We start from the raw sequence: 27,885 nt of genomic DNA on the forward strand, positions 1-27,885 counted from the left end.
GTGTCAGATACCCATTATTATTGTGTGTGTAACGTTGTTGTTCTTACGTAGAGAGAAATCTTTACTCAAGTCTCTGTCAAAAGTGGGCAAGTGAATGATGGGGCAAGGAGGTGGTGTTTTGTTTTTGTTTGGTTTTATGACTGAGCTACTTCATTCATTTATGTAAGTGGTTCCTGTAGGTGTGTGGGTTCAACATCTGCCATAAACCATCAGTGTTTAACCAGAATATTAACACTAGGGGCTATTAAGCCTCTGAACTCTCTACCATTAAACCTAGAAGGGAAGCAGGAAGAGGGATTGAAGACGAAGAAATCCAGACAAAAGGTTTTCTGCCGAGAAGCTGGGAGTCAGAAGCAAGCAGGGGACATTGTTCCAGAGAAGATCCATTTCTGATTGCAGAAGTCCCAGACGTTAAACCATTTGCCCAATGTCCCCAAGGGCATGGAGAGACATCCCTTTGTAAAACCCAGCACAGAGCCTCCCAACATTGGAGTTAAGGCTCTTCTCCCTCCCTGCGCAGAGTGGATGTTCCTTTCCCTTTAAACCTGTGGCATAAATGGGCTTACCAGGTTTACCCTCAGTCCCACTTGAAGAATCGACTTGAACTGATAGTTCCAAAAATAACTTGACAAAATTATACAGGAAAGCAAAAAGGAAACAATTTCAGACAATCAAAGCAGCATGACATTTGTCAGGTTGACTAGATGCAGGAATCTTCAATTCTGAGAAGCCCACAAAGACAGGTCTTCCTGGGCCTTCAATTTTTGACACCACTTTAGCAGTGGGGTCCTGAGGGTGGCCCGAGGGGGTCTCTGAGCTGTTGTCATTTGTTTAGAAGCCCGAGCAGAAGGTGTGTGTTTTCACACAGCAAGTCTGCCTCTTCATGCCGAGGGTTTTGGGTTTTGCTGAGCTCTATACCTGGTGACACAGGCTGGTGGAGCAGGTAGTGTGTAGCATGAAGGCTGTGGGGACAAATGGCAAGGAAGGGGGGTGGGGATCACTTGTGATAAGATATTCGGGAGCAATGAGAGGAACCTAGAGAGTCAGCACGGCCTGGCCTGCAAGCCCTGCCTCTGGTCTCTGGGGTCCGGGTGACACTGTGGACTTCTCATTGCCCAGGAAGCTGGACATCACGCTAGTTAAATGTTGACTTTGGGGCCAGAATTTGGACTTAATTCTGTTTCTGTCTCTTATTAACGCTACGTAGCTTTGGGCAAATTAAACTTGTTGGGCTTTGATTTCTGCCTCTGAGAGGGAAATAATAATGTGTACTTTATAGGAATTTTACAAAGTTAAATTAGATGAAACACGTAAAGCATTTATCACAGTGCCTGCCATTATAGGAGCTTTAGATAAGTGACATGATTGTTATTATTTGTCTCTCTGGGTATTTGACTCTCTCTGAAAAGATGGCCAAAGGCCCTTGTTGAACCTTCTTGATCCTCTTAACAACTGTTCATTTGGTCCCATTGTGGGGTAGTTGACGTCCAGTTTATCACTGATTTGGTTGATGTGTTAGGGGGTCCTTGGCACTTTTTTAAAAAGTTTGTTTTGAGGGAGAGAGAGGAGGGGGAGCGGAGAGGGAGAGAGAGAATCCCAAGCAGGCTCCATGCAGCACAGAGCGCAACATGGGGCTCAATCCCATGAACCGTGAGATCACGACCTGAGCCAAAACCAAGAGTCGGATGCTTGGCCAACGCAGCCACCCAGGCCCCCCAATGGGATCCTTAGCACCTTTGTGCCTCAGTGACGAAATTATACTTCTAGACATTGGTTATCAGCCCACTCATCTTTGGAGAGTTCAAATAGGCAAGAACCTGACTCCTCAAACAAGGAAAGAGATGAATCCATTATCCCAACATAAAACTAATTAATTCTGGAATTGATTGCTCACAGACCCTGTGAGTTTCATTTGAAAGTCTCTTTTCCTGTTACGCCGAGTCCCCAGAGTAAATGACCCACCTCCTTCCCATCCTTAGGAGACACTCTAGCTCAGAGTTAAGAGTGTAGACTCTGCTTGTTTCTTGAGTTCTTGGTGCCTCAGTTCACTCACTATAAGACGAAGATGATCCACCACCAACTGCTTTCAGTTCAGTGAGTTACTATGTGTGCACATGGCACACAGCACCGACCGCTTAGCAGTCATGAATGATGACTACTGTTTTTCTCCTCCACCTGTGTCCCTCCTTTGCTCTGCCCTCCCTGTGATGTGCATCATCAATGCCATCACCAAGGCCAGGCACCTGGGTCTCAGGCTCAAAGTGCTTTGCTTAAGCTTTCTTCATTTTGCTCACTCAGGCTACAGGGAGGAATTATCTATGCTGAATCCTCTCCATGTGCCCACCTCCATTTTCTTCTTCCAAACATGCCAGTATTGCCCAGAAGCTAATATTAAGGATTTTGAAGCTCTCAGAGACCTGGATTCATGTCTTAGCTCCCTCACTTTCTGGCTCTCTGTGCCAAACTATAACCCCTCAGAGCCTTAATTTTCTGATCTGTGAAATGAGATACTACTTATCTCAGGGTATTGGTGAGGTTTAAGTGAGGTGATCCTGTAAAACTCTTAGAACAAACAGCTGACTCATAGTAAGTGATCAAACAGCAGTATCTCCTTACTGCACCAGGCCACTTTCTAGGTGCAGGTTCCACCCTGCTGAGCGCTCATCTTGCATGGCCATCCATGGATGGGGAAGTGGCGCAGGCTGTTGAATTGAGTCCTCATATGCTGTTTGGTTTCTCTCCTAGGAAAAGCACCTCACTTTCTGCGGCTCCAGAATGTCGAGGTGAATGTGGGGCAGAATGCCACGTTTCAGTGCATCGCTGGTGGGAAGTGGTCTCAGCATGACAAACTTTGGCTCCAGGTAAGAATGGGAGTGGCCCCCTGTGTACACGTGCCCATCCCTTGGTAAGGGAAGAAAGTGTGTGCTGTGACAAAGGGCTTGGTGGGTGAGAGGAGGGGATATTTTTTATTTACCTCTGCTCCTTAGATGATACTCTGCATCCATGATCTTGTTAGATCTTAACTCTAATTCTGTTTTGTGGGCGCCAGGATACCCATTTTACAGAAGGAGAAGGCGATACCACAAACATAAAAGTGACAGAACTAGAATTTGCAACTATGACCTTTCTAAGCTGGCCTCTAACAGACTTTGTCCATTAAGCCCAGAGACACAGGGCTAAGACAAACTCAGTACTTTAGATTCTGGGTATGTGGAATCCTAAAATCTTGGGTGGAGAGAACCTAGCTGCTACTCAGTGGTCCACCAGATTCCTATTTGTTCCTCCACAGCCTTCTGGTGAAGTCTTATAAAATCACCCTTTACCAGAATATTTCACTAAATGAGCAAAGCCATCTCTTCTTTGGCTGAATGAGTCCATCAGGAACGTCTGCTGGAAATTTGTTCTGAGTTTGAATCTGTCCCACTCGTAGGTCTGCTCGTTAGCCTTACTTTCAAAGCAAGATAAAAGAGAATCTCTTTTAGTGGAGGTAGGGGAAAGGATGGGACCTAGAATTAGACACAGATTGTTACAGCATCAGAGATACTCCCACAGATGCTGATGTAGAAATACCAAGGGCTAAGGCAGCACAGAGAGTCAAACTGCTGTTCAGTGAGTAGCCACCAGGCACATGCGGCTGATGAACATATTTTGGTTTGTTTTTTATTTTATATTTACTTATTTATTTTTAAATGTTTATTTTTGAGAGAGCACGTGCCAGCAGGGGAGGGACAGAGAGACAGGGGCAGAGGATTCGAAGCAGGCTCCATGCTATCAGTGCAGAGCCCCACACAGGGCTCGAGCTCACAAACCATAGGATCGTTACCTGAGCTGAAGTAGGATGCTCAACCTACTGAGCCACCCCGGTGCCCCTGTTTTATTTTTTATTTTAAACAGATTCATTGGGGTATAATGGAGATACAGAATTTAAAGTGTGTAATTTAATACATTTTCACATGTGTGTATATATGTGAAACTTTGATCACAATCAAGGTACTAGACATGGCCATCATGCTCAAAGTTTCCTCGTTCCCATTTGTAATCCCTGCTTTCTGCCTTCTTCACTCTTATCTGTCTCCAGGCAATCACTGATCCACGTTCTGTCACTAAACAGTTGATTCTGAAACTATATGGGTTTGAACTGGGTGGGTTCAATTATACATGGATTTTTTTCCCGATAAATACAGTATAGTATTGTAAATGTATTTTCACCTCCTTATGATTTTCTTTAGTTTCCTTTATTGTAGGAATGCAGTCTATAATATAGCATACAGAACATGTGTTTATTGGCTATTTTATCAGTGAAGTTTCTGGTCAACGTAGGCTATTAGAAGTTTAGTTTTGGGGGAGACAAAAGTTATACATGGATTTTTGTATGTGTAGGGGTTCAGTGCTACTAACCCACATTGTTGAAGGGTCAAGTGTATATTAATTTACATGTTCTAGAATTTTCTATAAACGGAATCACACAGTATGTACTCTTTTTTCACTCAACATAATTATTTTGAGATTCATCTCTGATATTGTGTATGTATATAGTTTATTTAAAAACTTTTCTTTGTGGAGTAATACTCCATTGTGCGAGGATACCATAGATGCTTTATATATTCATCTGCTGATGACATGTGGGTTGTTCAAATACTGGTTATTTCAAAATAAGTTGCTGTGAACATTCATGACTTGAATGGACTTAGGGGCATATGCTTCCATTTCTCTTGGGTAGAAGTGGAATGGCTGGGTCATATGGTGGATGTATAACTTCCTAAAGAACTGCTTAGCTCTTTTCCTATATGGTTGTGCCATTTTTCACTCCCATCAGCAGTGTATGGGAGCTATAGTTGCTTACCAATATCCTTACCACCACTTGGTATGATCAGTCTTTTTGGTTTTAGCCATTTGAATAAGTGTGTAGTGTTACTTCACTGTGATTCTTGGTCATGAGGGAAAGGAAAACTAGAATGTTGAACATCTCTTCATGTGCCCATTTGCTTCCATTTGTATGTCTTCTTTGGTGCAGTGCCCGTTTAAGTATTGTGCTCATTTATTATTGGCTTGTTTGCTTATTATTGCATTTTGGTAGTTCTTTCTATATTCAGAATACAAATTCTTTGTCAGATACATGGTTTGCAAATGTTTTCTATGTGTGGCTTGTCTTTCTATTCTCTTAACAGTAGCATTGGAGGAATAGTTTTTAAATTCAGATGAAATCAGGGGTGCCTGGGTGGCTCAGTCGGTTGAGTGTCTGACTTCGGCCTCAGGTCATGATCTCACGGTTCGTGGGTTCGAGCCCCGTGTTGAGCTCTGTGCTGACATCTCAGAGCCTGGAGCCTTCTTCAGATTCTGTGTCTTCCTCTCTGTCTCTCCCTCCCCTGCTTGTGTTCTGTCTCTGTCAAAAAGAATAAATGTTTAAAAAACATTAAAAAAAATAAGTTCAGATGAAATCAAATTTATCATTTTTTTTTCTTTTTTGGATCTTTTCTGGCATCATTTCTATGAAATGATGATCTTTGCCTAACCCCAGGTCACAATGATTTTTTTTTGTTTTCTTCTAGAAATTTTATAGTTTTAGCTTTTACATTTAAGTCTGTGATCCAGTTTAATTTTGCATATGGTGTGAGGTATGCATCAAAGTTTGTGTGTGTGTGTGTGTGTGTGTGCGCGCGCGCGCATTTGGATACCTCAGTTGTTGTGGCATCATTAGTTGAAAAGAACATTCTTTGCTGTACTGCTTTCATCCACATATGTGTGGGGCTCTTCCTGGGCTCTTCTGTTCCACTGATCTCTTTGTCTATACCACTGTCCCACTGACTTGGTTACTGTAAGCCTTATAATGCGTTTTGAAACCAGGTATTGTTAGTCCTCCAGTTGTGTTTCATTTTCAGAGTGATTCTGGCTATTCCAGGTCTTTTGCATTACCATAGGACTTTTAGAATCACTTTGTCAACTTCTACAAAAAAAGCCTGTTGGGATTATGATGGGGATTGATTGCATTGAATCTATAAATCACTTTTGGAGAGAACTGACATCTTAGCAATAATGACTTTTGTGAGTATGAACATGGTATATTTCTTCATTTATTGAAGATCTATAGTGATTTCACTCAGCAAGGTCTTGCAATTTTCAGTGTATAGGTCTTACACATTTTTTTTTTTTTTTTTGGTCAGACTTACCCTTTTTGGTCTAAAAAGATCTCAATTTCTGACTTTTCACTGCTAGTGTATAGAAATACAATTGATTTTCGTATATTGATCTTGTATCCTAGAGCCCTGTTAAACTTAAAACAGCTATTTACATTTAAATTAATCAAAATAAATAAAATTCAGAACTTAGAAGTCCAGTCAAACTAGTCACATTTCAAGTGCACAGTAGCCACATGCATCTGGTGGCCACCATGTTGGACGAGCAGAGACAGAACATTTGCAACATTGCAGAAAGTGTTACTGGAGAGCACAGCTCAAGCTCCAAGGAAACAGGAATGTTGTTTAGAAGAAACTAACTCCAGTTACCTCCACCTTCATTTATTGAAAGATCTCCATCATGTCTTCAGGTTGACTTAGCGTGAATGTTGGTCCCTAGCCCATTCGGAATCATCTCTGCACACTTTGATGGGATTTGATAGCATTGCTTCTCTTCTTGGATTTGAACCTATCTCCCACAGTTTGGAAAATCCCTGGGTGAAATTGCACCTCTAGGAGCTAACAGTTCTTTCTTGTTCCTTAGTGCAGTAGAATGAAAATAACAGTGGTGCCTGAACCTCCTGTTTCCTTGGGCTGCCTGCAGACCCCAAGAATCCTTATAAACTTCCATGTGTCACTTAAGTATTTAGTGCTATTTACTCTTTCAATTGTAATTTGTGTTAAGGTGCATCAGGCTCTCAAGAAGCTTTGTCATTTCAATGGCATTGCCCCAGTTGGGTCAGGAGACTGAAAAGGAACAATCACAGTAGTCTCAGCACCTTTATTTAGCTTTTCCAATTATTTTATGATCATAATTGCTGCATTTCTGAGTTGCACGTCCTAAATCTTGGGTTTGTCAGTGGAAGGGTGTTAGAATGTAATAGAAGTTTTGAAGAAAATAGAAACATATGGTGCGGAGCTCTTCCACACCTCATATACCTGCTTTTCAATGTAAACCAAATCTTAAGTCACAGAATGTTTTTCAGGTGGCTTACAGTGGGACATAAAGCATGGCAAGATAGCATAAATTAAAAGTGAGGTGACATAAGATAGGAAAAGAAGACCTTGGAGCTGGTCATAATGTTAAAACTGCGTTTCTCCACATCTGTGGCTTACCGGTGGGTCACAATTGGAGGCCCCACTACCACAGCCGCCAACGGAATAACCTGTCAGACATACAGTTCACGGTGTCCACAAGATAAACACAAACCAATTTCTCGGGAAAATTCTAACTTGTTCACACAGAAGCCGGATAGGAATTGTTCCCAGGAGTCCTCATAAAGAAAACAATGTGTGATATAAGGAACACCGTTCTCCACCACAGCCTTATTGAGGGCACACAAGTGACTTTCTCAGGCTTGTTTCCTATAATGGTGCTCTGTGCAAGAGTAGTTTGGGGAGGTGGTCGAAGAGGGAGGGGTGGGCGTGGGCAAGGCAATATGACAGAGGTCCCCAATTCTCTGCTAAATCCATCTCCGTCCTGGGATACTTTAAATATAGGTGGTGAGTGAATAGATTCAGTAGCTATTCCTTTAAGGAAACCACTAGGAATACTGTCTCCCTCATCTATATTTCAGGAAATATTGGGAGGTAGATGGTTTATCCTCTGCTCGCCGGCAAATGCCTACTTGGCTGGTTAAGTCCAGGCTTGTATTCAGCAGTGTAGCTGGAAGTAAGTTAATGTCTTTGTACAAAATATGAGGCCCCTGTCATAACGCCTGTCACTCAGGATGCCACTGTGCCCTGATCTAAGACAGGCTAAGGCAGTAGTGAATTTCTCATGATTTGGCTGCTTTGGATCTGTTCCAGTGCCTAGAGGAGTAGCAGCCTGCAGACTGGCCAGAGTTCTGTTCCACATATCAAGGCTGTTGTGACTCAGCCTGAGGATCTCCGAAGCAAGTGAAACAGGCATGTTGTGGCCAACAGTCTGCCTTTCAACAATGCTGTTTCCTTCTGTAGCTTCCAAGATATGCTGAGGAATCACTAAGCCACCAAAGATGGAAACATTTTTATCCACCAGTTTTCAGTCTGGGAAATAAAGCCAGTGACTTTGTTTCCGGAATAGTATGTCGGTGCCCCCTCTCTCTGGCAATGTTTGGGGAGTGGTCACTGGACTCCTGGTGTGAGATAAATCCCTATCATCTGTGTAGGAGAGAATGCTTGCCTTCCTTTCTGTCCAGTGAGGCTCTCTAGCTTGCTTATCCTTAAGTGCTTTCTGATCATAAATTAATAAGTTAAAAAGGAAGACCAGCCCATACCCCTGTTTTACTCTCCCCTAGAAACTTTATATGCTCTTTGGAAGCATATAAACCTTTGGTGCGGGCTTTCATGGAATTACATTGCAAGCTCTACCTAAGAATCAATGGACAGGACCTATGTGAAACCTGTATCCCCCAGCCTAGAACAATGAGTCCCTCAGGGAAAAGGCTGATAAAGGCCGATCAAAGTTACAAACAAACTCATCTTGTTTGGGACAGATTTCTCCTTGAGGAGAAGAATATAATGGCATGGCCTCTGGTGGAAGGGGCCTCATTTATAACTTGCTAATTTCTTAGGTGATACACTGGCCTGAGGAATCCAAACTTAGAATTTTTAAGCATTCTTTAAACAAGTAGATGGTTTGCATTCTGCGTGGAATGTCTAGTAACCAAAGCAGCCTACAGTTCGGGGAGCCCTTTAAAAAAACAGAACAATTGGGATGCCTGGGTGGCTCCATCCGTTAAGCATCCAACTCTTGATTTTGGTTCAGATTATGATCTCATGGTTTGTGGGATCGAGCTCCATGTCAGGCTCTGTGCTGACAGTGTGGAACTTGCTTGGGATTCTCTCTCTCTGCTCCTCCCGTTTGCGCATGTGCTCGCTGCCTCTCAAAATAAATGTTAAAAGAAATAAAGAACAGTGTTCAGGGTACAGCTAGGTGGAAGTGTGCTGACAGAATATCAGTGCATTGAAAATGTGCCTGGGTACATCTTTTCTGGAAACTAATTGGGCAATAGATAGCTAAAATCTTAAATGAACATACTTGTCCAAGAAGTAATTTTACTTTTGGGAATTTACCTAAGAAAATAACCAGAGACAGAAAAAAATTGATGTATTCGCAAGTATGTTCAAAAGGATGAAACCTGAGAATAACCTGAATGTCCAGCAAAAGGGACTGAATAGGTAAATGCTGGAATGGGGTCATTAAGTAACAGATTATAGAAGTATATTTAATGCCATTTCCACTGTATGTATTTAAGTGAAAGGAGCAAGTTATAAAACAATATGCTTGGTATATTTTTATCAAAAAGTAAACATGTATGAATGCATATTTATGCACACATCTACATACCTATGTAAATATGCACATATTAACACTATAAGGCATGTTATCAGGACATTCAGTAATTGATTGTGATGGTAGATTATGTATGCTTTGTATTTCCATCTTTTCTGTTTCCTCCAAATACTTTGAAATGAATGTAGGTAACTAATATAAACAGAAAAAAGGGTAGGCATAGCAGAGTTTAGAAGCAGCAGTGCATCTTCCCCCAAGGGTAAACTTAGCCCCAGCTTTCCCCCACATGCTCATCACCACTAGATACCCTTTATCCAAGAGGAGGTTGGAAATACCCCGTGTGTGTCAGCTGGTCTTTATGAAACGCTGTGCTCCACAGGACTCCGTGTGTGAACTTCTCGGGGCTCCACAGCAGGCCCTGTCAGCCCCACCACAGGGCTTGTTTCCAGGCCTCTCCACAAAGGATTTCCTTCCCCATGGGTTTGTACAACAAATAACATTTGACAAGTCCCAAAAATGAGGCCGTGAGTCCAAACGTTTGGCAGAGATCTCCGTAGGGGCAGCATGTGTATTTAGGCACATCACAGGCACTGGACCGGGAGCAGACCCTAATCTGGCAGGAAAAGGCTCTTGCCCTGTGAGCTCATCAGCTCGACAGCAGGCACGCCAGGGCTGACGAGATAAGCAGACATGTCAGTCCTTTCTGCAGCTGATTTTTCCAGTAAACTTGTTCCCCTGCTCCCTGAAGGGCTGCTGCTGGCCCAGGGCTGTGAGTGTGCTGGACCCAGCTCCTCCACGTCCTGCCCACACCTGCATCAGGTGTCCATTCCATGTGGAACTGCTGTTGAAGACCTAGTGGCCACACAACAACTAGACAATGATGGAAAGTGAATGATAACACAACAGCTGACATGGGTAGCACAGTTGGTTACACGTATGATGGACTTAATTCTCATAGCCACGCTTTCAGGGAGTTGCTTCTTTTAGCCCCATTTTGTAGATGAGGAGGCTGTCTTTGAAGGGGGTCAGTGAAGTCCTATAGGTCGTGAGCCGTGGAGGCAGGATGGGATTGTCAGTCTGTGTCACAGTCTTTGGTTTTGAGCATCTTTTCCTGGTCACCTTGTAGACCCGACACTTATGTCACCATACCAGCCTTTCTTTCCATACAGGTGGCTTCCTATTAAAAAAAGATTCATTTATGTAGCACGTATTTATACACCTCTAATTGGTACTGTACTAGATACTTAAATAGGTCTGTGGTTCTCAAAATTACAAAAAAAAAATCAAAATATAAGTCAAACCCTTAAGTCATACCCTTGGTTTTTTTGTTTTTCAAATTGTTCCTGTTCATTCTTCTCCCCTTCGCTCCGTTTCCTCAGTATGATGTCTACACTTGTAGTGTGGCTTTCTTCAACTCCCACCTCTTCCTGGAAGTGGCCCTTGTGAAAGTCACCAATGCTTTTCTTGTTGATGAAGCCAGTCGTGGTGATGATGATGGTGATGATGCCTTCAACTTTTCTTTCAGTGTTTGATGATGCTGACTGCCCCTCCTTCAAGTTCCCTCTTGGTTCCATGAAATCATTTGCTGACAACCACGAAGGGTCTGAGAGTTTACCTTACTTGCAGGCTAACGAGTTAGCCTACACAGCTTCATAGATGCTGGCAGAAGATGTGAGACTCATGGGTCAGAGATCAAGGACTTTATTAGTCACTGCATCACATCACACAGCATGACCTTCATGTTTGCCACAGTCTCCCCCAACCCCTGCCAAGTCCAGTGAGAATGACATGGGGGTGGGTCCGGGTTGGGTTTGCATACAGTGGGTCTGTGCCACTTTTTATTGTTAGCTTTATTAAGATCTAATTTATAAACCATAAAGAATACTAGCAAGTCTAGAATTCAGTGTTTTTTAGTGTATTCGCAGTCATGGCATGGTCATCCCATGCTTTTCTTTTCACCTGCAGGTGCCCTAGATCAAAAAATAGCTCCTTCAGGGCAACTCAGGATGAAATTCTAGCTGGGCTTTGGATCTACAGAAGGTTGCATGCTCTCAAATTCCTCTGCACCCAGTGCACCGACCCCTCCTTCCTTATCCTGTGCAACACATCTCTGAGGATTATAGCTAACTTGGACCTGGAAATCTCCCTTCATGCACTAACTCTGTCTTATTCACTTCCTAATACCCTTTCCTCAGTGTCTTCCCTCAGCCTGTCCTCAGTTTATGCACTTGAGGATTTGGTCTCTGCTCATCCCGGCCCTAGCACGTGGGAGCTGAAGGAGCCGGGAGCGAGCAGGACCTGCTTCGTGGAACTTACCATCTGACAGCAGACACAGACATGAAGCAACTGACACAGAGTTAAATATTTCGGTGTAAATGTGGCCAGGCTGTTGGGGAAGAGTGGCTCTGCTGGGTAGGAGTCGGGGGGATCATGAGTATCTAAGAAGTGGCCTTTGATCAGAGTTCTGAGAGGGGAACTCGAAATAGTCAAAGGGAGATAGAGGCACCCAGGGAGGAGGCACGTGGGCTAGCCCTTCACCACCTGCCCATCCTCTTTGCTCAGGGCTGAACACTCCCTATGGGGCTTATGCCAGGACGCTCCTGACTCTCCAGGAACTCTGGACCCAGAGATCCACCCCAAATGAGCAGTCAGCCATGCGTGCATCGGGCCCATGGGAGGGCTTCAGCATAGCTAATCACAAATGATTTATGTCCACTTCTATTTCTTCTAACTTTTAATAAAAAAGAATCAAAAGCTATTGTTTAGAGACTGCCAGAGAGGTACAAATATGTTCTTAAGAGAATCAATGAGTCAGATTTTAGTGAGTTTCCAAATGTCATGCCATTGAAGCAGTATGACTAGAAGTGAAAAGAATATTCGTTACAAGTGAATTGTGAGAATTTCACTTAAATATTCCCTAGCCAGGAGATTTCTGGAACAATTAGAATAATTTTCAGCTGGAAATACTGGGCCTCATTTTCCGTGTGTGTGTGTGTGTGTGTGTGTGTGTGTGTGTGTGAGTGAGTGAGTGAGAGAGAGAGAGAGAGAGAGAGGGAGGGAGGGAGGAGCACAAAGCAGCTCAGAGAAGTCTTTCTGGACCCTGTATTAGAGTATCTCCTATAAAACAGCCATCACGTCTGTTGCACACAGCTCCCTTTTATTAAAGACCATACTGTGCCCACTTCCACCAATCACAAATCAATTACAAGCCTGCATGCTCTCTCTGAAATAATGACAGCCATTTTTGCAGGCTATGTCTCATCTCTCTGTGAAGGGAATAATGCCATGACATAGGAGCAGAGGGGAGGGGGAATTGCAAAATGATGAGGCCATTAGAGATGCCTCAGTAGCTCATAGAGTAGTGTGAAAACAGCAGATCGTCCGTGGCATCCGGTGTTTCTGTGATTTCCTCTCTAGGTAGTTCCTGAGGATAGGTCTTGCCTGAGGGTGGAAGGATGCGTGCATGCTAGGGTCAGAAATACTAACGTGTGGGTATTTGCAACACCTGTTCTTGCAGAGAGTGTGACTCTCAAACAATGTAAACAAACAAAAAGCTAAGGAAAGGTGGAATTTGAGTTGTTGTAAAAGAGAGAGAGATCAGCAGATGAAAGTGAAGAAAGAAAAACGAGAGATTTCAAAGGAAGCTGTCGCCATGATGAGGGAGGCATGAGTATAAAATGGGATTAAGCAGGATGACAGCTTAGCTTAAACTATGCCTTTGTTCAATTAAGAAGATATGTACCCCTTGGATGGATGAATTGGGACTAAGGTTCACCTTCTGGAAAGCAGCATCTTTGTGGGCTTAGAGCTTGGCAAGCAGACAAAGCCTTTGGGCAAAGAAAACAGATAACCTTCCTCCAAGTGGACTCAGTGAGCTGGTGGTCTGGACTGGTCTGAGCAGTAAAGCATGAGCTGGATTTGAATGTCACACCAGTGGCTGGACATCTTTGGTGCAGTGACCACTTGCTCAACCACAGGAAGTGGCCTGGATTTAAGGGATGTTTCCATTCCCATATTATGAGGTATGGTTTGGCTTCTTCCTTTGCATTCAGGGACTTAAGAGGACCATAATCTTCAAGTCTTGGAGGCCTAGGACAAAGTGAGCAGCATCAACATCACTAGGGAACTTGTTAGAGATGCAGATTATCTAGCCTCTCACCTGACCTACTGATTCACCCTGGAGGTAATTGCAATGCCTGCTAACTTTTGAGAACCACTGCTTTAGACTGATGAAGTTGGGTTAAGAAAACCTTACCTGAACCTAATAACATATCAGGTACGCCATTGCTTAATAATGTATTCAGAGAGTCTGTTAGCCAAGAATGTGGGACAATGCTTGGGCAAAGCATCTTCACATAGATATTTCTGGATTAGAGACCACTGAGGTTTCCAGAAAGCTAGGCATCTGGGCTTCTGTCACAGCATTTCCCAAACTGTTTACTCTGGAGCAATCGTTTCCTGCAAGATGGCAGTTGATGTTCTTTGAATAATCTGTGTACTCTACCCTCCTTTCTCAGAGTCATTGTGAACCTTGTGTTGTCGTATATGGATGGTGTTTTGGCAATGTGATTTTAAAGTCTCATTCTCTGGAATCAGATCACCTGGGTCCACTCTGTAACTTAGTCACTCAGCAAAGTCATATAAGGACATGCTAGTACTCGTGTGGTTGGTTCATGGACTCTTCCCCCACAGACTCACTGAATTGGAATCTGCCTTTTTAATGAGATCCCCAGGGGATTTATATGTACAGTAGTTTAAGAAGTACTATTCATAAAGCATGTTGCTTGACCTCTCTCTGCCTCGGTTTTCTCACTTGTAGCATTTTTTTAATGTTTATTTTTGAGGGGTGGGGGAGCCAGAACCTGAAGCAGGCTCTAGGCTCTGAGCTGTCAGTGCAGAGCCCAATGCAAGGCTTGACTTGCAAACCATGAGATCATGACCTAAGCCTCAGTAGGATGCTTAACTGACTGGGCCACCCAGGTGCCCTGTAAAATAGCATTAATAGGGCTTATCTCATGCTTTGTCATGCATGAGAAGCACCTGGAGGGTTTGTTAAAACTGAACTGGGCACCTGGGTGGTTCACCTGGTTAAATGTCTGACTCTTGATTTCGGCTCAGGTCATGATCTCTGCTCTGGTCATGATCTCGAGGTCATGGGATTGAGCCCTACCAATGGCTCCGTGTTGAGCCTGGAGCCTGCTTGGGATTCTCTCTGTCCCTCTCTACCCCTCTCCTGCTCACACTCACTCTCTCTCTATTAAATAAATATACTTAAAAAAAAAAAACAACCCAAAACCAAACTAGAATGGCTCCACCCCTAGAGTTCCCGACTTAACGTCTAGGGTGGGGCCAGAGAATTTGCATTTCTAACAACTTTGCAGGGGATGCTCATATAGTGGATGTGTAGACCATATTTTGAGAGCCAGTGTTCTGGATCATTCTAAGAACATAGCTTTTTCCATGCTGACCCTGTTGTCCTTCACGAAGCATGGTGTTTCAATACTCAACTTTATGTGTATAGTTTACCCTTTTTGCTGTTTTGTTGGAATTAATAACAGAGTATGTAAGGAGGAAAAAACTCAGATTGCCAACCCCAACAAACAATATCTAGAAATGGATATCAGCCCTGGGATTCTCTTTAAAATGTGCTTTTCCAACAACTATTCAGGTGATGGTGATGGCCCAGGAACTTCACCCTTGGAGAAGTACTTTCACAGAGATTTTTAAAGGATTAAGTGAATTCTGTCATGTAAGCCAGTTAACACAGTGCCTAGCACAGATTGTACTTAGAAAACGTTAATGTGACTTTTACTTAATATATGCTCAGACAAATCCTGTTAGGTTAAATATTTATCAAACTCAGTCATGGAGCTCTTGATTCCTGGGAGATGTGTTGACTTTTAGGGGAAGTAGGGTGTGATTGCAGGGGTGCTCCAACTTTCCCACATAGGGAGTGTTCTCTGAAGTCAGTTCTCAGCCTGGTCCCCCCCCACCCCACCCATTCTGGCTTTTTAAACATCGATTCTGGGGTAGACTGCCAGCAAATCTCAAGGCAGTGGCTTTTGGGACTTCAGGAGACCCCGTGTTTGAGGTACCATAGGAGGAGACAGAGATGGGAAAGTGCTGGGTTAGAATGGATGCTATTGGTGTTTTTGATGGTGTCCTTTAAGAGCCAGCGCCCCCCAGTCCTAAGGCACCGGGCAGTTGGCTGCTATAGGCTCATAGCTGCCCCTTCCCCAAAGAACTGCCCTGGGGCTAATGGGAACAATTTTCTCCTTTTCCCACCTGGCAGGTCCTGACCAGTGACTGACTGACATGGGCTACCAGTCCTGGCTCCTTGCCTCAAGCTAGGATCAACCCTGGTACATTTAAAGGCTCCCGAGATCCCATGGAGTCAGGCTGAAGCTGGACTAAATTTTGATAACATTCTTGCTAGGCTCCTTTTCTCACTGTGTCCTTTACCTGCTTTGTCCTCAGGGCACTCGGTAGGTCACCATGTCTCAGACTCTGCTTCTGGGAAGCCCAGCCCTGTCAGTGCTCACTGGGAAATTTATCCAATTTGCCACGGACACGGAGGGGCTGGAAATGACTCCATGTTAGAATAACGGATGTAGGTCTGAAAGAAGAAAGGAAGTATGCCTGAAATTTCAGAGGAAGGATATACTTACGTGTGCAAAATACCATAGGAGTCGAAAGAAAGTTTCCAGCGTGCGGGAGTGGTGACCTGGGGGTCTGACAGATTCTTCCCCAGGCTTCCACCAGCATCATCCATGCCTTGCTTCTGTCTGGCTTTTCCCAGGACTTTGGCATCTCTTCTCTGTCATCCTCTTTCCTAGCACCCTAGCATCTGTATCCCTGTGCATTTACATGGCACCTGGCATCTTGGTTGGGAGGATGTACTCTCCCACCTTGTCCCTGGGCTGAGGTCCATTTCAGGTTCTTGGCATCGTGCTGCTCCATCCCTCCCTGTGCCTACTCAAACCTGCTCATTTGCTTGTGGGTCTGTTCCTGGTTTGATGAAACCTCCTCTTGTTTTCTCCCCTTGTGTTTTCTTTTCTGCCTGTGTCTGGGGCTGAGACAGTGACTGCAACCTGTGCTGCTTACGTATGCCCTCTGCATCAGTCCCTTCTCCATGCTGCCACCGTGTTCTGGGCCCTGAGCTTGTCACAATGCCTGGTCTTCTAGAATCTCTCCTGATCTCGGCTCCTGGGTTGCTGCTCATGTCTTGACGTCCAGCACCTCCTTGCCCTTCCATCTGGGTTCATCTCTCTGAACTTAACCTTCATTTCTCCTTGCCTGGGGTCCATCACCGTGCCATTTCCCATCATGGCTCTGGGCCCTCGTGCCCATTCCTGTCCTGCTATTGTCTGCTCCCAATATGACAAGTGTGATTATCAAAAGGCCTATTTTCCAGAGATTTTATAAGACAACCTGCAATTTCCTATCCTTCGATGGGAGAAAGCCTGGTAGTTTGGGAACTAAAGAGAAAAATGTGAATTATTCAGGGGATGCACTTCTTCTTCTCTGGTTCTGCTGGAAGCTGACATCATTAATAAGAAAAGTAAATAATCCTGGAGGTTACAGCAAAATAAAATTTGAACTAAATATGAAAAAGGAACGTTTTGCACTCAATCAGCCCTTTGCTGTTTGTGTTAGTTTCTTATTGCTGTTGTCACAAATTAGGCAGACTTAGTGGCTAAAAACAACACAGGTTTATAACCTTGCAGTGGTGGAGATGAGAAGTCGGAAATGGCTCTTCCAGGGCTACAGGGAGGTATTGGTTGGGCTGCATTCAGTCTGGAGGTTCTAGAGGAAAATTCACTCCCTTACCTTCTGGAAGCTGCCTGCATTCTTTGGCTCATGGCTCCTTCCTCCATCATTAAGCCATCAGTTAATGTCACTCTGTCAGTCAATTTAATCAAAGTTCATTTCGTCAGGATATGGACATTTTAGGGAGCCATTATCCTGTGTAACCCACTTTTCATGGTAAATTTGGAGAGCTCTGCTCCCGCCAGAATATTCCTTTATGTGCTGTTTTGTACCCCTTCTCATTTATCCATCATGATAATGTCATAAAGGGGGCACCAATATCAAATCCATCATAGGTATAAAAAATCAAAGCTAAGAGAAATGAAATCACAACCCAAGGCTGCACATATTGGGCATTTGCTTGCATTTGTCTTATCATTTCCTATCTTGTCTTTCCCTACCTCCAGCCCTGCCCTCTCTCTGAAGTACCTAGCCTCATGGGAGCTCACCTGTGACCCCTGAGGGACCAGCCACATCCAGGAGAGTGTCTGCCTGGGCTTAGGGAACAGTGGTGGCCCAGGAGTTTTATATCAGATTGGTTTGTTTGTTTATTTATCAGCACATTTTTTCCCTGGATTTAAAAAAAAAATTTTTTTTAATGTTTATTTTTGAGACAGAGAGAGACAGAGCATGAATGGGGGGAGGGTCAGAGAGAGAGGGAGACACGGAATCTGAAACAGGCTCCAGGCTCTGAGCTGTCAGCACAGAGCCTGATGCGGGGCTCGAACTCACGGACTGTGAGATCATGACCTGAGCCGAAGTTGGACACTTAACCGACTGAGCCACCCAGGGGCCCCTCCCTGGATGTTTATATACTTCTTTATCCTTAGCATCCAATATTTTTATGAAGTAAAATGTGTACCTCAATTGTTGTGGTCTTCATAAATTCTATCAAGTAGATAATAGTCCATTTCAGTCTGAAGATTTAGGTCTTATTTTCACCGAGGAAAGTGAGCTGATAGATGTTGGGGTATGATTTGATTTCCGTTCCCTCAGCTTCTGTCTTCAGGAGTACCAGTTATCCACTTGGTGCTTCCTGGTCTGGTGTCTGTTTTCTTTGTCAGTTTGCCTTCCTCCTGTCCTTTTATCTGTGCCTTTTTTTGTGATCCGCCTGCTCAACCCCCCCCCCCCCATCGCTGTTTTTATACACTGTTGATTCTGCTGTTCACTTCTTGTGCCCTTGTGAATCCTGCAAATGGCATCATTTGTTTCCCATAATTCTTTTGAGGTTGATTTTCTTTCTTCGTACTTTTCCTTCTCCACTCACCTCTTGAGTCATGGTCTGTAGAGTTCATGTGCCGGCCTTGCTCTCGGTGTCTCCCTTCTTATCCCCCCACATTTCTTCACTGTTCAAAGCATTGGGGGTCGGAGGAAAAGCTTTGTGTCTGATGAGCTGTCTTGTCAGGACCTGTGCATTTTTGCTTGTTCCCCCTCACACAACATCCCTTTGTTTACCCTGTCTGTGCCTTTTTTTTTTTTTTTTTGCCTCAGCTAAGAAATTGGTGGCAAATAGGTGGATCTTGGCTATGCCCGTTACCCACCCTCTTCCACATTTGTAAATGAGGGGGTGAAGGGTGGGGAGTAGTCACCCCTCATCTGAACAACACATGGTATCTGTAGGCCATGCTCTGCCGCCAGGTGGCCTGCTTTCAGATCCCAGCTCTGCCACTTGCAAGCTGTGCCAGCCCAGGCAGGTAGGTGCTTCTCTGAGCCTCAGTTTCCTCCCATAAACAGTGGAGGTAATAGGTCATGAGCTCACGAGCCCTGTGTCCGGCTCTGTGCTGACAGCTCAGAGCCTGGAGCCTGCCTCAGATTCTCCGTCTCCCTCTGCCCCTCCCCTGCTTGGGCATTGTCCCTCTCAAATATAAATAAACGTTAAAAGTTTTTTTTTAAAAAGAAAAGAAGAGATCAAAGTGTTAATGATGATGTAAGTCAGTTAGATTAGAAAGTACCCAGAGCCTTGTCACTCCCTTTCCAGGTCTGAAGGGCCTGCTCAGTAGTGAGGAAAATGGGCTAAATTTTTTGGCGACTCATCTCTTCTGAGGCCTTTCCCTGGGTTCAGCCAATGTTTCCTCAAATGAGGACACGTTCCTGGCATTTGCCAGAATGCCCTCTACTTCCTCCCTGCACTGTTTTGGGAGAGGGAATTGTGTCTGGTGTCTGGTCAGTTCTCATGGTGTGAGCAGGTTGTTCCAACTCTTGCAAAAGCGTGTCAGAGCATGCGGCAGGAGGTGGGCATACTCAGCCCTGATGAGTGCTCCCTTCGGTGGATGCCTTGTATCGTTCTTGTTCGGCCGTGTTGCTTACTTTCTGGAATGGGAGGGGGTTATGGCTGCCCCTCACACTGCCATGCTTTTACAAAAAACCCACTTATTTTATTACTTTCAAGTATAAAAGCCATATTTGAGGCAGAAAGTCCAGAGAATGCCAAAAGGTAAAAAAGAAGAAAACCATCACCTGCAGTCTCCCTGTCCAGCCTGGAGCCAGTCAGATCGAGGCCTTGGTTTCTCTGTGTTTTTTGGCTTTTTGCTCACTGCCCTCCCCTGCCATCTCATTCCCTTGGGACAGCTGAGCACAGTAGCTCTACCCTCTCTCATATCCCAGTTCTGACATCACTGATGGGGCCGTGGATGGATGGAAGCAGGTCACAAGTATGCTGGAAGCATTTACTTTGGACAGGAAGTGAAGATCGCTTTGTGGAAGTTTCCGGGCATGGAAGATGCCATAAGTCCTAAGGTTTTCTGAAATCCAACTAGACAATTAAAGCACTCAATTTTACTTTGGGAAAAGAAAATTAAATAAAGGCAGTGAGGATGGGGTCTTGGTGAAAAGACGCTTGACCTGAAGTTGGAAAAGCTGGCTAAGGGACTTCCTGGCTCTGCCTGTTTACTCAGCCACACAGACATTTGGATTCTGCTAAGAAGAGCAGCAGTAATACACATGTCACACAAGGTTGGGAGGATTAAGAAAGAGATTCAGGGTCTGGCTCATAGTAGATGCTTAATAAATATTCACACAAGCTGCCTCCTCACGCACGAGCCTTACCAGTTATCTTAACTTGCTGCTGTTGAAGGGTCTCATTCAAACTCAGAATATCACACCTGAGATGTAGCATGGTGCAGACAGAAATGCTTGTGCATCCATCTTGATTCTAGAAACGTTTACCAAGTCTGGAGGTCGGGCACGGTGCTGTAGATGCAAGGGGCAAAGTCATGCTCTTGGGGAGCTCATAGTGTAGTCTCCAGTGGGAAACGTGTGTAAGCAAAAATGCATGGAAGGTTTGCACCATACAAAAGAGAGTGACTAGCTTCCAGAAGGTGGTATGACAGGGCCACTTGCTAGAGATGGCAATGGGCTGAGCATAGGTTTTTAAGGGTGAGGGAGTGTCCCCAGGCAGACAGAAGGTTCCAGGCAGGGGAAACAGCAAATGCCAAGGAGGAGACATGCCAGGAAGCCCCGTCCACACCATGCCTGGGGACACAGATAGCCTGTGTGTGGTTATCAGGGCACCAGCCATGGAGCTGGGGGCCAGGCTCTTTGTCACTTGAGGGCCTATATTTTCAGGAACTTACCTGAATCTGTCTTTGGGGGAACCCTGTGGGCTCTGCTTAAGAGATGAAGGAAAATGGGAGGAAGGCGGGCAAGTGCCAACCTTAGACGCAGGCCAAGCAAGGAACCAAGGTGTTGAGAGAAGGCCTGTGCCCTGTATTGCCATTAGGCACCTGCATTCTTGAATCGGCTCCCTAACGAAATTTATACCTGCATTAGATCACTTGCAAAAGCCAGCCACGGAGACCCCTCCTTATGGAAAGCCTTGGCCCCAGGGGTGTGGGGACAGTTGGGGCTTCCCAGCTGGAGGTCACCTGGTGCCCTGTGATGATATGGTTTCTGCTCTCCCCCCCTCCCTACCTCTGTCCTGCAGCAATGGAATGGCAGGGACACGGCCCTCATGGTCACCCGGGTGGTCAACCACAGACGCTTCTCAGCCACGGTCAGTGTGGCAGACACTGCCCAGCGGAGCGTGAGCAAGTACCGCTGTGTGATCCGTTCTGACGGCGGCTCTGGTGTGTCCAACTACGCTGAGCTGATTGTGAAAGGTGAGTGCCCCCAGCGCGTGCTTCTCCCACAGGCCTGATTTCAGGGGCTGCTGTGGCCCCATCCTCAGACGGTGCAAGGAACTGAGGTGCCTGTTCTCATCTCCTGCTGCTCCTTTCTGTTATTTGAAGGACACAAGATTTCCAGTCCCCCATTCCCACACTCTGCAAAGAAAGAAGTGAAGTTACTGTAAAATCATAGAATTTTGCATTATTCTTCCAAGTTGAGTCTTACTCATAAGGTCCACCTGTGCAAGCCTGTGGGTCTATAACATGGAAGACATCTCCAAATTTGGCTTTATTTTGCATTTAAAGTTAGAATGAACCATTGTCCTTGTGTTTTGGTTGTGTTCTATTGCCGTATTCAGAGAATAGAATTATTTCTGAGGGATTGTTTATTGAAAATTCGATGTAATGACAATATTTCAGAAGGACTTCTGAAATAACCCCCACCCTACTGGCCTTGATTCAATTCTTTTCAATTTTCTTGTTCTTGTTCACCTTGAGGTATTGTTGACATGCTTTACATTAAAATATGCACATTGCTTCCTTTTCTGCTTCCTCCAAGGAGCCGGATATCACATTTATTTTTGAAAGCCTATATAATCTTTGTTTTAATGCTTAATGGTTGTATACTATTTCATCAAGTGAATCATCCCATTTCTTAAAACCTCCCTATTTGTAGTCATTTAGGTAATTCCAGGTGTTTTCGTTTTTGTTTTATCTTGCCTTTGTGCATCAATTAACACCTCAATGGAGTTCTTCCAAAAGAGAACATTTTTATTCCATTGAACCAGATTATTTCCTTGGATGAATTCCCTAGGGGTAGAGTTGGTAGGGCCAAAGAATATGAGCATCTTTATGGATTTTTCTTTGTGTCGTAATATTGCTTTTGCAAAAAAGTGGTTTGACAGTTTACCCTGGAAAAAAGTAGCGTATGGATTTACTCATTTTCCAGCATTATGTTCACCGATTAAAATTTTAATATAGCATAACTTAGTGAATGAAATAATGAACCTATTCATCTTCTGCTAGCTGTAGAATGATACCCAGGGTGTATGAAAGTGAAAACCTGGATCGACTCCCTAGAAGTCTCCTGAGTTGGTTTTCTGGGACAAAGTATGGGTTGGGGTGAGGGCCTTGACCTCTATTTGCTGGACCCCATGTAACCAATAGCCTTGCCTGAACCTAGATTGGGGGTTGTAGTCTGAGAGTTTCTCTCCTGGGCTGTCCTGACTCTAGATGGATATTCACACAGCTGACCAATTGTTATCATTCAGTTCTTAGCTTGAACATCCTCATGCCATCTTCTCTGAGAGAATGTCCCCAGCCCTTGTGCTGCTGGGTGCTCTCTATCACGTCACCTTGTGTACGTGTGATAAAGTACTCATCACACTTTAAAATTTTATTTTTCCTTTATTCATGTTCTTGGTAGTTCTCCATCTTGCCCTTTAGAAGACGAGCTCTGTGAGAATCGAGGCATTTTTCGTTTTGTTCCTGGTTCACGAGGTCCCCAGACTTAGCCACGGGCATGGCCCAAGTGCCGAGTTTGCCCAAATACAAAACTGCCAGTGTTCAACTGTTTTGACCTGCGCGGTTGGTCATTTCGAAAGGCTCAACCTTAAAATACTTATTGAATGATGGATGCATAAATGAGTTATTGGCCTCAGCAGGAACTCATTTCATCTCCATAATGCCATGTACACTTAAGCTGAAGATCAACAAATTAGGCAGTCATGAACAGAACAATCAACAGAGGGAAAAATCATCTTAAAATCATTGACATTGAGTGCCATTAATACATAAAAGAAAGCATCATTTCAATCACATTAGGCTCATATGTCTGCTGTTTTGGTGCCATAAGATTGATTTTGGTAACACAGTGGCCTCTGCAGGCCTTTCAGGCACTAGGTGAATATGTAATTTCCTGAGCCGCCCCCTGCAGAAGTTCATTATATCCCTCCTGTGGCAGCCTCCTGCTCTGCGGTGGGGACCCACCAGAGAACAGACTGTGTTTGCTCATGCTTTCTCTCCACGGCCTTGCCCACACCTTGCAGGTGCCTGGCACCAGGCCGGTAAGGAGGTAACAGGATGAGTGAGTGGGGCAGCTAGTGTAGCACTCTGATCTTTTTGCACAATTGGAATCAGAAAGTGCTTGGTTTATTCTTCCTTTCCCAGTTGTGGAGGAGGAGATGTGGGTTACCAAAGTCCCAAAGCCTTTGGGACTGAGGATGGCATCTCCATGGGGAAGCATCATTGCCTTGGTTTGAAAGGGTGGTCAGGGTTCATTGGGACAGTGATTGATCCTTTGTGGGCTGTGCATGGGCTGGGGTTCGGGCTTCTGGGGGAACAGTGCACTGGCCACGTTTCTCACTATGATCCAGGAGCCCTGCTGCCCCCAGTGCCTTCACCTACAGCGCTCGCTCTTCTCTTTTCAGGGACGTGCTGGGTGTCCTCCTTCAGAGGTCTCCTTCACAGTGCGCCTTCTCTGCAACCCGCTCCCCTCTTATTACATCTTGAGAAAGGCTTTTATGGCAGGTGCCTGGGTGGCTCAGTCAGTTAAGTGTCTGACTCTTGATCTTGGCTCGAGTCATGATCTCACAGTTCCTGAGTTCGAGCCCCACATCAGGCTCTGAGCTGACAGCACGGAGCCTGCTTGGGATTCTGTCTCTCTTTCTCTCTCCCCTTCCCCCAATAACACAAGTGCTCTCGTGTGCACGTGCTCGCTCTTGCTCTCTCAAACTTTTGAAAACAAAGAAAACCTTTTGGCATAGCACTTGTTTGTAGCAACCATTATTTTTCCTTTTTTTAGTTGGTGGCAAGCTAGAAGCTGAGCCCCTTGAATGTAGAAGTCATTTCACAAATGTGATCTCATTTAGTCCTAACTATGGCACTGTACCTTAGTTTTATTTTAATTCATTTTACAGCGGGGAGAACAACCACAGCCAGGTTGAGAGACTGTCCTAAGGGGCAGAGCTGGGATTCCGCTGGGTGTTGGCTCATGCTATTTCAGCCATCTTTGGACGGCCTCAGGGTTGTGACCTTGTTGGCACCTGGTGTCATGATGTCAAAAACAGTGTTGAAGGCAACCAGACTGCATGCAAACTCATGACAAGAGTCTCTGGAGCTGCTGTTAACTTGGCCTTTTAACTCCTGCTTTCTCCATCACTGCTCCCCTCCTCTCTGGAGTGGAGTACTTACTACCTTCCAGATTCCAGGGGAAATGGATTTAATTCTTTTTACCCACATACTCCTAAATAGCTAACGGTTGCCAAGCAAAGTAAAATGAAAATCAGGGGACACCCAGAAGCAGCAGTGATGTCTGGCCAGGAACCCATGTGAAGGCAGCATCTGGGGGAAAGTGTCCTGTGACTCACTGGCCTCTTGGAGCCCCTGGCCATGACTGAGCAGGATGGCTAGATACTTTAGTACTGAAATATTTGCACTTTAAAAAAAAAAAAAAAAGTAGGGGCACATGGGTGGCTCAGTCGGTTAAGTGTTCGACTTCGGCTCCGGTCATGATCTCGCGGTTTGTGGGTTTGAGCCCCGTGTTGGGCTCTGTGCTGACAGCTCAGAGCCTGGAGCCTCCTTCAGATTCTGTGTGTTCCTCTCTCTCTCTGCCCCTCCCCTACTCACACTCTGTGTCTCTCTCCTTCAAAAATAAATAAACGTTAAAAAAAAATTAAAAAAAAAAAAAGGAATAAACCTAAATCTTCCTTCTTTCAGGGAATGGAGAAAATTTGAGAAGACAAACGTATTTTCAAGGGCTAAGTCTTGTCTTAGGGGATGGCGCTCCCCAAATGTAACTTCCTGTTCCTGGTTTACACATCACACAGATGGTGTGTGCTGAGGGGGAGGCAGCTGACCCCTGCCATGCCACGTGTCGTAGAAGGAAAACCAGCCCTGGGCACATTTTCCCCCAGGTTTTCTTCATTTTATTCCAGTTCAGACACAGGAAAGTGCCCTGATGTATGGGTTCAAATCCAGGCCTATCTTGTCCCAGCGCTATGACCTTGAACATCAGCCTCTTCCGATAAAGCTGGCTCATCTGGGAATAGAGATGTAGGATTACCTACCTCAGAGTGGTGTGTGTCCAGCCAGAGGATTCAATGAGACAATGGATGTAGAAGTTCTTAGAACAGTGCCTGGCTTGTTGCCCTTAGAAGTGTTTGTTAAATAAACAGTCGTGGTTCGTGTGATTTCCCAGGTAAGAGAGTAAGAGATGGTGAAGGACTGGGTGGGTGTGTGGGGATAGGACAGACGCATGACCCAGTGGTGGTTTGATTGCTATCTCTGTGGCCTTGGAGAAATCATGTAAGGCCTCCTCTGCAAAGGGAGACTGGTGGTCTCTCCCCATAGAGTCATGTGCTGATCATGGGGAAAGGGAGGGAGGAGATATAAAAGTGGGTGCTGACATGTGGGCTTGTTTGGGTTGACAAGTTTGGGTCATGGATCATGGGGTTTGGGTCATGGGGTCCATGCTAGGTCAGATGCCCCAGGTCCCCTCCTGTGTCCACCACTGGTGAGCTAGGAATCTTGGGAGAAAGGAAAAGTAGCTGGTCCTTCTTGCGCTCAACCATCTGACCACATGGCAGCACTTGTTCAGAACTCAGGCCATCCTGCATTTGGGAGGTCACAGGGACCCTCGGTGCCCAAGGGTGCCCAGAGATGGGTGGAGCGCCCTCTGACAGTGTCCATAGCAGGTGTGTGCACTGTGCCAAGTAATGTCTCTGTCTAAATAGGTGTGTTTATGGCTGGCTGGCTTGTGCTTCATGTGCTATCCCAGGATTGTGAGCATCAGCGCTTCAGAAGATACCACCTAATTTGAGTGTAGGTAATATCAAATTCTCAGGGCAACACAGATCAAAATGAAAGCAAATTGGAATTACTTAATTCTGAAGAGCTGTTTATTGAATTGTGATAATGTACCTGGGTATACATTAGATTACTCTATAATTGAGGTTTTGCACAATTGATAGTCCAGTCCCTCAATCTGCCTGTTCCGGACCAGTGCTCACAAATGCACTATTCTCTTCCCATTTCTGGATTTCCTCCTATCTTAGATTTCAAGATGTTTTTGCTTATCCCAAGGACATAGGTGTCTTCAGTCCACATTATGCAGGTATGCGACTGATGAAAATTTGCTAAGATAAAAATTTGTTGCTGGCAGTGATTTTTGAATCCGTTTTCCAACTCCATATAACAGAAGTAGAAGTCTGATACCAGCACTGAGTGCCTGATGTTCTGTTTTAAATACTCATGTGACTTCCTACCAGGGCAGCTTGATGGGATCAAGAGTAGGGATTTTGGATGTGAACACACCTGAGCTTCAATTTCAGTCCTGCCCCCCCCCACCCCATCTGGGTGACTCCGGGCAAATTATGTGTTCCCCCTAGGCCTCAGGTTCCTCATCTGTTCAATGGGATGAATGTATCTAATTGGATCCATTATGAGAGGGAGACAGTACATGTATAGATCCTAGTACAAAGTGGATACCCACACAGTTACATCTGTAACCATCAGTAATCATATTTTACTATTATTTAAAAAGTTTTTTACTGCTTATTTTTGAGAGAGAGAGAGAGAGTACACAAGCAGGGGAGGGACAGAGAGCGAGCGAGAGAGACACAGAATCTAAAGTAGGCTCCAGGCTCCGCGCTGTTGACTCAGAGCCCAGCGTGGGGCTCAAACCCATGAACCATGAGATCATAGCCTGAGCCAAAGTTGGACACTTAACTGACTGAGCCATCCAGACGCTCCTATATTTTACTGTTGTTTTAAGGGATATTACTCGAGTACATTGTCCATTTTTCCTTGTCCTACTTAAAGGAACAATAACCTGTAAGATAGAAGTTTAAGATCTCTCTTGGAAATACGATGGAGATCACCAAAGGCAGCCTATTATTCAAAGTCAGTTGCAGAAATGCTTTATTGGGTTGCACTGTCTTTTTTCCTAACATTTTGTTGGAGTATTTAAAGATCTCATGGAGTTGCATCAGGTCGGGCCACACGGAGCCTGCGGTGGCGGCAGTGGTGAGTGTGGCCCCTTGGTTCTGGAGCACATGCTGCGTGGTTGACCACTGCCACTCACGTGGCCCATTTTGCTGACATCACTAGTCTGGTTTCTGTAGGCATTTGAGTTTACAGCCTCTGGTTTAGAGACTGCATGGCTGGAGTGGCAGACTTGGTCCTGCATTCATTTGTTTGAGAGCTGAATGAGCCCCAGCTCTGGGTCAGATGGTGTGGTAGGCCCATGGTTTATTGGGAAGAATCATGCAAGCCTATAATGCATGGCCATTTAGTTTGTGCTCAGCATCTACTATCCTGTGTTACTAATCCTGATGACCCTATTCTGTAGGTGCTGTTAGCATCCCCTTTTACAAATGAGGGCACAGAGGCTCAGAGGGGTTCAGTAGCTCTCCCAAGGTCGCACAGCTTGTGCGTGATGGAGCCAGGATTTAAAGCCAGGCCTGCTGGTGCCTGAGACTGAGTTCTTTCTTGTATACATTTCTTACAAAATTCAATATAGTAG

The 27,885-nt window shown here is 44.9% G+C and overlaps 1 protein-coding gene across 1 annotated transcript in view; it reads left to right on the top strand.

The window, feature by feature from the left end:
• The window catches only part of PTPRT (protein tyrosine phosphatase receptor type T), a 787,404-nt gene that overhangs the window by 95,432 nt on the left and 664,087 nt on the right, over positions 1-27,885 (top strand). Inside the window, exons 5-6 of the mRNA XM_047069145.1 lie at positions 2,746-2,861; positions 21,182-21,356. Of these exons, the coding sequence (XP_046925101.1) occupies positions 2,746-2,861; positions 21,182-21,356 (291 nt within the window). The remainder of the gene's footprint in view (positions 1-2,745; positions 2,862-21,181; positions 21,357-27,885) is intronic.

This window comes from Lynx rufus, unplaced genomic scaffold, assembly GCF_022079265.1.
Source record: "Lynx rufus isolate CCGP_SWC_20201006 ecotype Redwood Valley unplaced genomic scaffold, mLynRuf1.p SCAF_8, whole genome shotgun sequence".
Taxonomy (NCBI): domain Eukaryota; kingdom Metazoa; phylum Chordata; class Mammalia; order Carnivora; family Felidae; genus Lynx; species Lynx rufus.